This window comes from Panthera pardus, unplaced genomic scaffold, assembly GCF_024362965.1.
Source record: "Panthera pardus isolate Hobbes unplaced genomic scaffold, ASM2436296v1 HiC_scaffold_12, whole genome shotgun sequence".
Lineage (NCBI taxonomy): Eukaryota > Metazoa > Chordata > Mammalia > Carnivora > Felidae > Panthera > Panthera pardus.
In genome coordinates, this window is record NW_026526677.1 from 15077814 (window position 1) to 15090778 (window position 12965).

General features: G+C 36.9%; 1 protein-coding gene across 1 annotated transcript; it reads right to left on the minus strand.

Moving 5' to 3' along the window:
• Positions 1-2739: 2739 nt before the first annotated feature.
• LOC109245266 (olfactory receptor 140-like) lies at positions 2740-3690 on the minus strand. Its single transcript, XM_019412570.2, has one exon. The coding sequence runs from the start codon at positions 3655-3657 to the stop codon at positions 2740-2742; it is 918 nt and encodes a 305-aa protein (XP_019268115.1). The 5' UTR covers positions 3658-3690.
• Positions 3691-12965: the final 9275 nt, after the last annotated feature.

Here is a 12965-nt window from a genome sequence, read left to right on the forward strand (position 1 = left end):
TGTGAGGCATATTACAGTTATGTACTAAAAGAAATAAATATCAATTTTTGAAGTGATATTTTTATTCAATTACATTCAGAAATATTCCTGTACAGAAGCACACTCGCCCATGTTCAGATATGCTTTCTTTAGTAAGAGGAAAAGGTAATTGTACATAACTCTGGGTTGGGTCCTTAAGAGCAACATGTGTCATGGGGGAAAACAGTTTAAGGTACCTGAGAAAACATGACTAAACCTAGTTTGATTAGACACTTGAGTATTATAGTGCCATGGTAATATCTGTGATGGTACATACCAAAGACAGTTTGAATGAGGATTTGAACCTGAAGAGCTATAATATATATATATATATGTATATATATATATATATATTATATATACATATATATACATATATACATATATATATTATATATACAATATATATATATGTATATATATACATAATATATACATATATATTATATATACATTATACATATATATATTATATATACATAATATATATATATATATATTTTTTTTTTTTTTGCTGAAGGATCATCTGTGAAAATGTCTTGAACTTGTCTTTCAACTCTGGGATGAAAACCAGTCAGATCAGAGAATTAGCATGTGCTTACAAGGTCATTGTGCCCAGTGTCATGAAAGATTGCATGCCATTCACAATGCCCATTAAATGGTCATCCGGCCTCCACTTAGCTGCAGTGGTCAGTGGAGAGACTGCGTTAGAACCCCTACCACTGTCTAGTCCAGTTTCCCAAGGCCTACAATAGCATGAGATGAAAAAACAACGAGTTAAATATAAATCACTGAGGGTTTCCCATGAAAGTAATTTTTCAAAAGAGAAGTTCCTGGAGCTATACCAGGGAAGCGTGTTTCCAGAATGTAAATCCAAAGGCAGAGTGGTTGCAAACCCCCAGAGAGACAGCAACACAGCGTTTCAAATCAGAAGGATAAACCAGAATGAAAGCAGAAGAAATTAAATATAGCTGATATCACAGTTGACCAGAAACTAGTTGAGGTACGGTCTGATGTTTGATGGGTTCAGGGACTAATTTCACAAAAATCAGGTACCTGCCAAAATGTTCCTCATGCATTTCATGTGGCTTCGTGCATTTCAATGGGGAGAGGAACGTGTTCTCAAAGGAGCAGAACTCACATTGTCTTACCAGTCCACAGACCCCTTCAGCCTTGAAGGACATCTTCTAAGTTGTTTGTCAGAAATGCAAAACTTGGGGGAGATGAGCTGTGGTCTCATGACTCTTCCAATTTTACTTTTAACTGAAGTAGACGTGAATATAACAATACTCATAGTAATAAAAAATGGGCATGGGCAGAACCATGGAACTTGGAATCACCTTCTAAATTACCCAGGTAAACTACTGGTAGACATAAGGAGAGCTGGTTTGGGTCATGGATGAGATAATGGCGCAGTGAGAAATAAGACCCATGTCTCCTGGTCCTAAAGCTGATGTTTTTTTACTCTACATTTTCATAACCATAATATGCTGACTAAATATTGTTACATCATGGAATCCCTTGATTTTTTTCCAATAAAACATATGGCACTCATGAGGTGGGATGCTGGATCTTTCTGTCAGAAGAGGAAGCTGTAAATACATCTATGACATACATACACATTTGTATTTTGGTCACAGATTTCATTTTCTTTAACAGACTTTATTTTTGAAAAAAGCCAAAATTAATTCACAAGAAAGTCATGCAACTTAAGCTGTTCAGCTGAGAAATACTTTCTTTGACAACTGTTGAGTAATGATTCCTATTTTTTCATATCTCTTATAAATGCTCTCCTAAAGCAGTTTCCAAAGAGGATTCCAGATTCAAGGAACTAAATGCAAAGTCAACTTTTTAATAGTGAAATGATTTTACTGCATGTTTCTGGGAAATAATTACATTTGATTTTACTAATAATTATTACTCAAAGTGTCACTTTCTATGGCATATAACCAAAAACTATTTTTATAAACCAAACCATAATCAAATACCAGTCCCAGACCCCTGTATCATGAAAAGATCACAGGATGTGGAGTACGAATATTTGCACTCAAGGCTGGCTTGCATGTTCTATGATCTAGTTATTTAACCTTTCTGATTTTCTACTTTTTTTCTGTAAAATAAAAACACGAGAATTCAACTTTGTAAGTTGTGACCATGGGAAGACACTTTAAAATCTTCACATCAGTCTAAATACAATTAATTTTTATAATCCTTGACAACTTTTACCCAACAGAACAAGAAACCCAGGATAATTTTAAACATTAGATATATCAAGTGTGTGCCAAGAGGGTATTGGCAAATACCTCCTTTCTAAATTGTATCCACACTGTCCTAGGCCAGTAGGCAATTCAGCTGAGTACCAACTGCTTATATACACAAGCCATTACACAGCTCTGTAATTAGAAAGGAACATTTTTAAGTCTGTTACAAAACAAGAGAAGTTCTGATGAAATGCTGCCTTTTTTCTGATACTCTTTGAAATGGTTGAAAGAGCATCAAATTTGGATTTAGAAAAAGGCAGAGCTGCATACTAGCTCTGTCTGACATTGGGCTGGTTATTTAATGTTTTTGAACTTCATTTTCCTTCATCTGTAAAATAGGAATAATCATAATAATACCTGCTTGCAGAGGTGTTGTGCCACATGAGAGATATGAGGTCTTAAAAGTAATAAAATATAAAAATGTAAAAGATCATGAAAGAAATAACATCTTTGTAGTGGGTCATTTATTTTCTGAAATTGCATTGCTGTTTAATAACATTCTAATGGCATTTTTTACTTCTGTATTCCTTACTGTGTAGATGACAGGGTTTAACATGGGAGTAATAAGAGCAAAGAATAGTGTTAGGACTTTATCCATGGGAAAAGTAGCTACTGGTCTCAGATACATAAAAATACAGGGCACAAAGAACAAAACAACAACTGTGATGTGGGAGCCACAGGTAGAGAGGGCCTTTTTCCTCCCTGCAGAGCTGTGAGTCTTCAGGGAGCACAGGATGACCACATAGGATACCAATAACATCACAAAGGTGATCACAGAAATTACTCCACCATTGGCAACAACCAAGAGGCCGACAAGGAAAGTGTCAGTACAGGCAAGTTGTAACAGGGGGAAAATGTCACACATGAAGTGATCCATGACGTTGGGACCACAGAATGGGAGCCAGAAAGTAACTAGAATCTGTCCAATGGAGTGGAGAAAACCCACTGCCCAACACACCCCCACAAAGAGGCGACATGTGTGGTGGTTCATGATGGTCACGTAGTGCAGGGGTCTACAGATGGCCACATAGCGGTCATAGGCCATGACCACAAGGAGGACAATCTCTGAAGCTCCTAAGAAATGTTCTACAAAGAGCTGTGTCATGCAGCCACTGAAAGAAACAGATTTTGAATCAGAAAGCAGATCAGCTAACATTTTAGGGACTATGGAGGAGGAATAGCATGCATCTATCAAAGACAAGAATGCCAGGAAGAAATACATTGGGGAGTCCAAAGTCTGGCTGCAGATTATAGTGACCACAATGAGCAGGTTGCCTGTGACAGTGACAATGTAGATGATAAGTAACACCAAAAATAGAATTCTCTGCATCTGAGGATTCTGGGTAAGTCCCATTAGAATGAATTCGGTCACATTCATCCTGTCTTCTTTTATTTCAAAGCTGATGATGAATTCAAGAGTGGAGAATTAACCTGTAAAGACAGTATTTTCAAAGACAAGGTGATGAGAACTCTATATGTGGGGTTTTTGGGTAAGTCCAAAGCATTTTAATAGCATAAGCTATTTTTTCATGGTGTGCCAAAGAAAAGAAACTTGCTTTTCTATTTTATAAAAAGAGCAAATTTTTGAAGTGACTTCAACTTCTTACAAGGATGCAAAAATCCTTGTTCCACACCTGAAAAACTGGTCACTGGGTCTTTGCTAGAGGACATCCAGGCACAGGAAGGTCACCATATAATAAGCCTGATTGCTTCTCAGCCAGTAAGAAATGTTAAAAAACTCATTAAATATTTTTAAAAAGATGTACAACTGTTGGTTTGGTTCCACACATGGTTGATGCAAGATTAAGTCTAATTCACCTTCTTTTGCATTTAAAAACCCTTTAAATAAGTGGCAGAGGAGTAAACCTGCCTGCTTGTTCACCCCTTTATTTGTTCACTTGGTTCAGTGTCGGACTTATTGTGGTGTCCAATAAATATGAAATGAATAAATAAGTTGGAAGACTCTTTACTTATTTCTTCTGTGTTTTCTTTTTTTCCAGTTAACTCCAAAAAATGAAAGTGTTTACTCCCTTACTAAGGAAAAAATAATGCAGTACATGGTGGGAATGCAAACTAGATGTAGTCTTTCCACCCCTTCAGATCCACTCTCAATGTGCCCACCCTGGGCAGCTGCTTTCCCTGGTCTCTTTCAACCAGATCTCTTACCTTCTGGCCAATAGGTAGTAACAGCTGAATGTAAGAAAGCAGGTGAGAAGAAAAGGATGTCAGGGTATGCATTGTTCGATTGACAGTGGTCTGTCAACCACTGGGTGACTCACTGAAGCAGAACTCTTTGGGATGGACCCTCTAGGTTCCTGTGATCACTCCCCCTGCCCCCTGCCCTTGCTCTCTCAAGTCTAATTGTGGTAATGGCTTTTTCATCCCTTATTGGTTTCCCTTAACCCTACCTATACCTTGATAAATAAACATAATTAAACTATTTTTAATCTCTCATTTTAAGTATGTTATCTCAGGACCCCAATGGATGCAGGAAATTTGTGTTCTTTCCTTTGTAAAAAAAATAAAAATAAATGTGAAAATCATTTTCCCTTTATATGAATTTATTTTATTTATAAGATCTGTACTTCTTTTCATGTATAGCTGCTAAATTAAATTTTGTCAGAACAAACTGAGGGTTGATGGGGGGTGGGAGGAGGGGAGGGTAGGTGATGGGTATTGAGGAGGGCACATGTTGGAATGAGCACTGGGTGTTGTATGGAAACCAATTTAACAATAAATTTCATTTTTATAAATAAATAAATAAATAAATAAATAAATAAATAAATAAATAAATGTTTGGTAGAATTCCCCTGGAAAGACAAAAAAGACAAAAAAAAAAATATATATATATATATATATAGTATAAGGCAGAAATGTAGCATAAAGATTATTGGGCATCTTCAGTGAAAGTTTGTGTTATCTGCAGCACTCTCTTTGGGATTATATAGGATTTATGCCTTTTACTGCCTTGAACTATTTTATAACTCATAACATTTATAAAACTGATAATAATGCTAATAACTCTGGCCCATAGAAATGCAAATGTTGTTTGGTGAAAGGTTGATTGACTTCCCTGGCCATTCTAGATAAAGTCAGTTCTGCATTTATTTGTAGATGAATTACACATCCCTGATTGAATAATGTAAGGGTAATATTTTGGATTCTTCTTTTGGGTGATTATAATCTTACCAGTTCTCTCATAAATTAATGGTTAAATAAAATCTTTTTCATGTGTTCATTTTGTGTAAGAGTCATGGTTTCACTTTCTAAAAAATTCTCTTGCTTTTTGATCTGAGAATAGGGACCATTATATTTAGGAGCAATAAGCTAAAAGACTCATAAAAATCCAGATATTCTTAACCTCTGTGTTATTTCACCATGGGTTTTTCTGTTTTATTTTGTTTAAGGATCTCCTTCTATTTAATCAATTTGTAAAAGTCTTCTTTAAAATTTGCACCTGGGTGGCTCAGTCAGTTAAGCGTCTGACTTCAGCTCAGGTCATGATCTCACAGTTCTTGAGTTTGGGCCCCGTGTAGGGCTCTGTGCTGACAGCTCAGAGCCTAGAGCCTGCTTCAGATTCTATGTCTCCCTCTCTCTCTGCCCCTCCCCCGCTCACAGTCTCTCTCTCTCTCTCTCTCTCTCTCTCTCTCTCTCTCTCTCTCTCTGTCTCTCTCTCTCTCTCTCTCTCTCAAAAATAAATAAGCACGAATTTTTTTAAAAAACTTGCTTTGAAGACAAATGGAATCAAAATATGTTATTAAATTATTTTTTATTAACCTCCTAATTCTATTCCCACCCAGACTTGGCTAATGTAAGTACCCTTATCAACCACAGCGAAACCAAGCTGCTGAACAAATTACATCAGTTTGGCTCTGGTGTGTGTGTGTGTGTGTGTGTGTGTGTGTTTATAGGGGAAGGATTACACAACGAAATATAATTTTATGGTCTACTGAGTCATTCATGTATAAGTTCGTTTCAAAATACTAACACTCTCAGAAGTGGAGCTTTAACAGTAAAAATAAGAGATAAAATTTCCTCTTTCATGAAGCTTATATTCTAGTAAGTAGAGAGAGAAAATAGCAAATAAAAAAAAGAACTATACATTATGTCAAGTTACAATAATTGCTATGAGAAAAATAAAGCAGGGTAAATGATACATGGTCCCTGTATATGATTTTCTCCAAGGCAGTCAGAGAAGGCTTCTTTTGGAAGGGATTACATAAGCCAAACTTGAACGAATGGGGAAGGACCTGCAATGATACCCAAGGAGAGAAGTTTCCATATAGAGAGACCAGCAAGTGAAAAGTCCCTGAGGAGGGAGCATGGTTGATACTGTTGATCAAAGGAGGCAATGTAACAGGATAGGAATGAATAAAGACTGGCTGATGACAGATCTTGTAGGGCTTTGCAGATCATTGTAAGAGGATTATTCTGACTCAGAATGGGTCAGAGAAGAAAAAGAGTAGAAGCAGACTCGTTGGGAGGTTACTACAACCATCCAGCTAAAAAGCAATGATGGTTTGGACCAGTATGGTAAGAGTAGAGGTGAATATATTATGAAGGTAGATACAATAGAATTTGTGGATGGCCTTAACATAGACGTAAAGAGAGAAGAGAGTAAAAATTACTCCAAAAATTTTTGGACAACAACATCTAAAGACAGTGTTGTCATTTACTGAGACAATTTCATGTCTAGAAGTCACTACTAACACAGTCAATGATTTCCTGTTTATCAAGTACCAGACACATTTAATCTTTAATTCAACAATGAAGTCAGACACTATCGTCCTCATTTAACAGATGAAATATTTAAGATATAGAAAGGGTAAGGAAGCTGTTCAATGTAAGTCAAAGGGTTGTGACGCTGAAATAAACAAGCAAAGGTAATTCTATAAAATGCATTTAACCCCTGGAACTCTTCACTATTTACCGTAAAATGAACATGCTTGGCTCAAAGGATATCTGTGAGGGCAGAACAGCTACTATCCCAGTAACTGGCATAAAGGAGATACAAAGGATGACGCCGGACTACGACTATTAATATTATAGTCCGTATAATATGAGGCCATATCTATAACACCTAAAGCAATGAATTACTCAAAAAGAATAAGAGTGGTTGCCAGTCATTTATCTGCATGGTTTTTAACCACCTAGCACGAGTCCTTTTCTCTTCTTTACCAAAGTGATTGCTTGTAAGCTATTTCACACATGCACTCCACAGTAGATTTATTAGTCTTGGCCTTCAGCGGATAAAGACAGTGTTTGTTACACATGATTACAGTTTTAAGATGAATGTCAAAAATATTTCAACAGAAATAGATTTCTTGCAAGTGTTATTCACTGATACCCTCCCCTTCAAATTCATTTTTCCTACCTTTTTGCTCAGCATCCTCCCTGCCCCACAAAATAAAAAAGATCTCTACCTATCCACTACTCTCCATTCTTTTTTCATGTCTCCAGATTTCATTTCCCTAGAGTGATCTTTTAACCTGTAATGGTGTATACTCAAGCAAATGTTTCTCCCCTTAAAATCCCAGAAAGCACTGCTTCAGTGCCTTCTGAAAAAGGACTAGTAAGAATAATCTAGTAGAGGCATAGCTACCAAGAAGGCCAAGGAATGCGCATCAATGCTGCAGGTGAAAATATGAAAACTAGGATGCCTATACTGTAGGAGCCTAACCAGGCTCCTTTTTTTCAGCCCCCAGATTGAAAAATAAAGGCCTAGGGGCACCTGGGTGGCTCAGTCGGTTGAGCGTCTGACTTTGGCTCAGGTCATGATCTCACAGCTTGTGGGTTCGAGCCCTGCATCCAGCTCTGTGCTGACAGCTCAGAGCCTGGAGCCTGCTTCGGATTCTGTATCCCCCCCCCCCCCCGGCATGTCCCCTGCTGGTGCGCTCTCTCTCTCTCTCTCTCAAAAATCAATAAACATTAAAAAAAAAGAAAAAGATAGGCCTATTAACAGGTGTTATCATTATAGATGAGAAAAGTAAGCAATTTTTTCTGTTTAAGCCTGTGTGAGCCAAAGAGAGAGAATCCAGTCTTTAAAAACTCCAGTGTTTTATCTCTTGCAAACATGGTTGTTTGGGTCTTTGGCTTACCTTTGTAATTATATCATCTAAAAATTGTAGAGAATTAATAGAGAAGCTATCGAATAAGATATAGTTGTGGTATTGTCACAACTAGATCAAATCCATTTTTTAGTTTTATGAAAATCAGTCCCTTATTTCTCAGAACCCATGATTCATTCATTCATCCGTTAATTCATTGGTTTACTGTCCAAACTTTCACTGATTTACATGTTAATTCAGTAACTATATATATATATATCCGGCCCCTAATATGTGCAAAGGGGCTGGAAGGGGCTACAAAGAGAGATGCAGACAGGGGCCTTCCTGAAAGAGCTCCTCATCTATGATATGGACAGTCAATATTCTAAGGAAAAAGAGGGAAAATGTTAAAAGTATCAGAGATGCGCACTTCAAAGTGTGTGACGGGCCCCATAACCAAGTGTGAATGCCCTGGAAGATGGAGCATTGGATCACACCTCGTGACTAGTACACTGAGTTAGGCGCTTTAACATTTTGCTCTGAAGATTAAGTGAATACTTAAAGTAGGGAATAGAATTCCAAATGCTTACTCTTGAAAGAACCACTTCAGTTTCCCATCACTTCAGGAAGCAAGGGACTGCTATTTCTTGCATAAAGAGATTAAAGGGGTGCCTGGGTGGCTCAGTTAGTTAAGCGTCTGAATCTTGAATTCAGCTCAGGTCATGATCTCACAGTCTGTGGGTTCAAGTCCCACATGGGGCTCTGCACTGACAGTGCGGAGTCTGCTCAGGATTCTTGCTCTTCCTCCCTCTCTGCCACTCCCCCACCTCAAAATAAATACATAAACATTTTAAAAAGAGAGAGATTAAAAATTTGGAAGCAGTGAAGCTCCAGTTATCTGCTACATTTTATCAAATACGACCATCTCAACTCTCAGAGAGAAAGCCTTTGCTTTGATTGCTTTCAAATGTGATACCAGAAACAACATCTTCAACCAATAACCGTGATGTTTTCACTAGCCTCTCCTATATAATAACACATGGGAAACAACCAAGGGTGTCCCTCCCAGCAGTGTTCTCCCTCATTAAGAGCCAAACTACATACGAGTCAAGAAAGGAAACGTCTGCTACACAATCAATTAATAAAAGCTAAAAGTCATTTCAGTGCATTTAAATAAGGCACCCCTTTTTGCTTTCAGGAATTAAAGAAACATTTCTCCAAAATCTTTTAATTCATAGAAAAAGTCTCAGTTACTATATTGTTAAATGTTATGTTTGTGTTGGAAAAGTATAGGGATAACTATGAAAAATTATGCATGAAAAATACAGAAAGTAAGCAAAGCAAAAACAGTATTATTTTATAGGTTTTTTGTAATGCTGAAACTAACATTTTTTTCATTTTTCACCTCTCTGTATTTTATATTTTTTTAGCATGATTATATGTTACTCTACTTTTAGAAAAGACTTTTTAAATAAATTTTGGTACCATTTTGAATGTTCCAATAGCTCTTTCTCACCTCCTTTTTTATTTTTGTGGTGGCAGAAATATTACAGTTCTGAGATAATTAAGGACTAAAGAATTAAGCTTACTTTCCTCTTAAGAGTGTGAATTATTTGGTAATTATAAAGTTCTGCGTGAAAGTTAACCATTATTATTACAAGTAATGATCAAAAATTAGTATTGACTGTTTCACATATGCTATACATTATGCAAAAAAATGTAAAATACCTCACTGAATATTTTTTAGAAAGAGCTATATGTGGTTGAAAGGTTCTTCCTTCTATTTTACAGATAGGAAAATTGAGACATGGAGAAGGAAAACCTTGTGTTCCAGGATATATAGTTAGTGAGGGACAGACCTAAAGATATAATTCAAGTCTGTCTGGCCTCAAGTCTTGATCTTGACCATGGCCCCACATTACCTCCCACGTAAAATCTTACCAAGGTACTTAGCATGAATCTTCTTTAACATTCATCTTTCAACAAAGGCTTTAAGAAGAGACTGTTTCTCATCCTAAGTTGTGGAGACATTAACAAATAGATTCAAAACACACTTGAGAATTTGAAATACGTCAACTTCTTCCTCTGAGAATTGTTCATCTCCTCTCTTTGGAGAATTTAGAATTATCATTACTTATATATTTTGTCTGGTCAGTTAATAACATATTATGGTCTCTGTCCATTTCTAATTTGACCTAAATTTGCTATTAAAAGGTAGTATCATACATCAAGCATTTACTGTTTATAATCCTCTCTCATATTTAATTTCAAAATAACCCTAGTAGATGAGTACATTACTCTGAACTTATAGATGGAAAACATAACATTTAGAATAATTTCTTTCATTTTTCCAGGATGGTGTAACTAGTAAGCAGTGGAACCAAAAGTCAGTTTCTGCTATTTCAGTTCCACAGTGTTATCTGCCTGCTTTACGAGCTCTCCAAAATCAAAAGTCCCAAAAAGTGTTGTACCATTTTTGACTGTAAGAAGAATACTAGTCTTGGGTTTGATTGTCTACTATGGGAGTTTCCCAAAAAGTCAAGTACATGGAGGCCAGATTTTGGTTAATCAATCATTAACCATAGACATTGGGAATTGAATGAATTATTGAAGAGTATCTAATTCATTCTTTTTATTTTTCATATGAAGAAACTGAGGCCCAGGGAAGGAAAGAAACATTCCTGAAATTACACATTCGGATGGTGACGAGGAAAAAATTTAAGTCTGATGGTGACAAATTAAGGGTACAAATTTAGGTTTCTTATATCCCAACCTACTTATCTTTTTCCTGCATGGAATAGCTGATATTTTCACTTGCTAAAGGATAATTCAAACAAAAGACATTGTTTTGCTTACCTAATTTATTTAAGATTTATTTTAATATTCCATTTTCCACACAGTTACCCTGTCTCTCCATTTTATTCCAAGCCGAACTAGTAAATTCAGTGGGAATGTGGTAAGACTCACTCCCTGAATAAATCAAATCTCTTTGGTAGCCCAAGGATATGGTAATGTTTTTTTACTTACTGTTTTGAAGAGGAAGATTAGTTCTAAATACTTCTACTCAGCCTATCATTCCATGAAACTAAACACCAGGGATCAGGGACCCAAAATGGAAATGTATTCCTGTAGAATATAAGTAGTCTAACTTTCTCCGCAGAACTGGCCCACTGTGATCGCTTTGGGCCAATATTCTTTCACCTTCGGTCTGCTTTCTGACCATTGGCCCACAGTGGCATTTTGCCACCCAGGAGTGAGCATTAGTTTGCAACATTTTTATGGCATCTCCAGAAATGTTTGAGTATTTCTCTCTTTTCAGAGCATAGTTACCCTGACAAATGATGTCAGATGCCTTAGAGAAAGGTTAGGATGAAGATATACACCCCCTATCTGTGGTGATATCACAGGGTATTTATTCAAGGATATGTGATGATTCCTTCAAGAAGTTCTGGCTTAGGAAATTATTCTCATCTCAAGATTCGATGAGAAGCTATTATCTTCCTGAACTGAATTTTGGTGATTCAGTTCAGGACTTTATTCACCAAATCTAGATTATTTATCATCATCATCATCATCACCACCACCATCATCATATTAGTCTGCTTGGGCTGTCATAGCAAAATCCTGCAGACTGGGAGGCTTAAACAGACCTTAATATTCCCATAGTTCTGGAGGCTGGAAGTCCGATATCAAGGTGGCAACACGGTTGGCTTCCAGTGAGGCCTCTTTTCCGGGCTTGCAGATGGGCCACCTTCTCACACTGTCCTCACATGGCCTTTCTTCTGTGCACAGGAGTGAGAGAGAGAACTCTAATGTCCCCTCCTCTCCTTATTAGGATACCAGTTGCATCAGATTAGGGCCCCACACTTATGATCTCAAGGAGTACTAGTTCTTCTAGCCCTCACTGTTCAAGACTTGCAAGCCTAGTACAAGGCATGTGAGTGAAGAAGCTTTTCAGAATGACCTCAGGCTCAGCCAATTTCTGCCTGCAACCTCATGAGAGGCCCTGACCCAGAAATACTGCTGTGAACCACTCCCAAATTTCTGACCCACCAAAACCATCTGAAATGATAAAGTGGTTGCTGGTATTTGGGGGCGATCTTTTAGACTTCGATACTATGTGAAACATTGCAGTAATTTAGACACTGTATTATTGTTCATGGATCAACAAACTGAACACTTTGGAAAGCTAAGAAATAGAAGAATAGATATATAGATATTTTCTATATGAAAGTGGAGGTGTTGCAGGGTAGTGGGAAATGCAATGGTTATTCAATAAATGTGCTGGGATAAGTTAATCTACTATAAAAAGGAAAGTATATTCCCACCTCGCACCATACCTGAAAATTTATATCCTATATAGGTTAGAGATATAAATGTAAGAAGAAAAACTTTAAATTTTTTTGAAAGTTATATTTATCAAATCAGGACAGGGAAGGACTTTGAGAAGTATATGCACAGAACATTCATCCTGAGTCCGGTTTCTGCACCTCTGCACCACAGCAGAGGTGGTGAGACCTTGATCCCAACTTAGTTCATGCCAGGACCCCGGTGTCATCTCCTACAGTTCTGATAAATTTTTACTATTTAATCCACTGTGTTGAATTTCTTTCTGAAGAAAAGATCTAGATTAATTTTT

Excerpts from the sequence above, each read along its gene's own strand:
- LOC109245266 (XM_019412570.2), bottom strand. The coding sequence starts at position 3,657 with ATGAATGTGACCGAATTCATTCTAATGGGACTTACCCAGAATCCTCAG.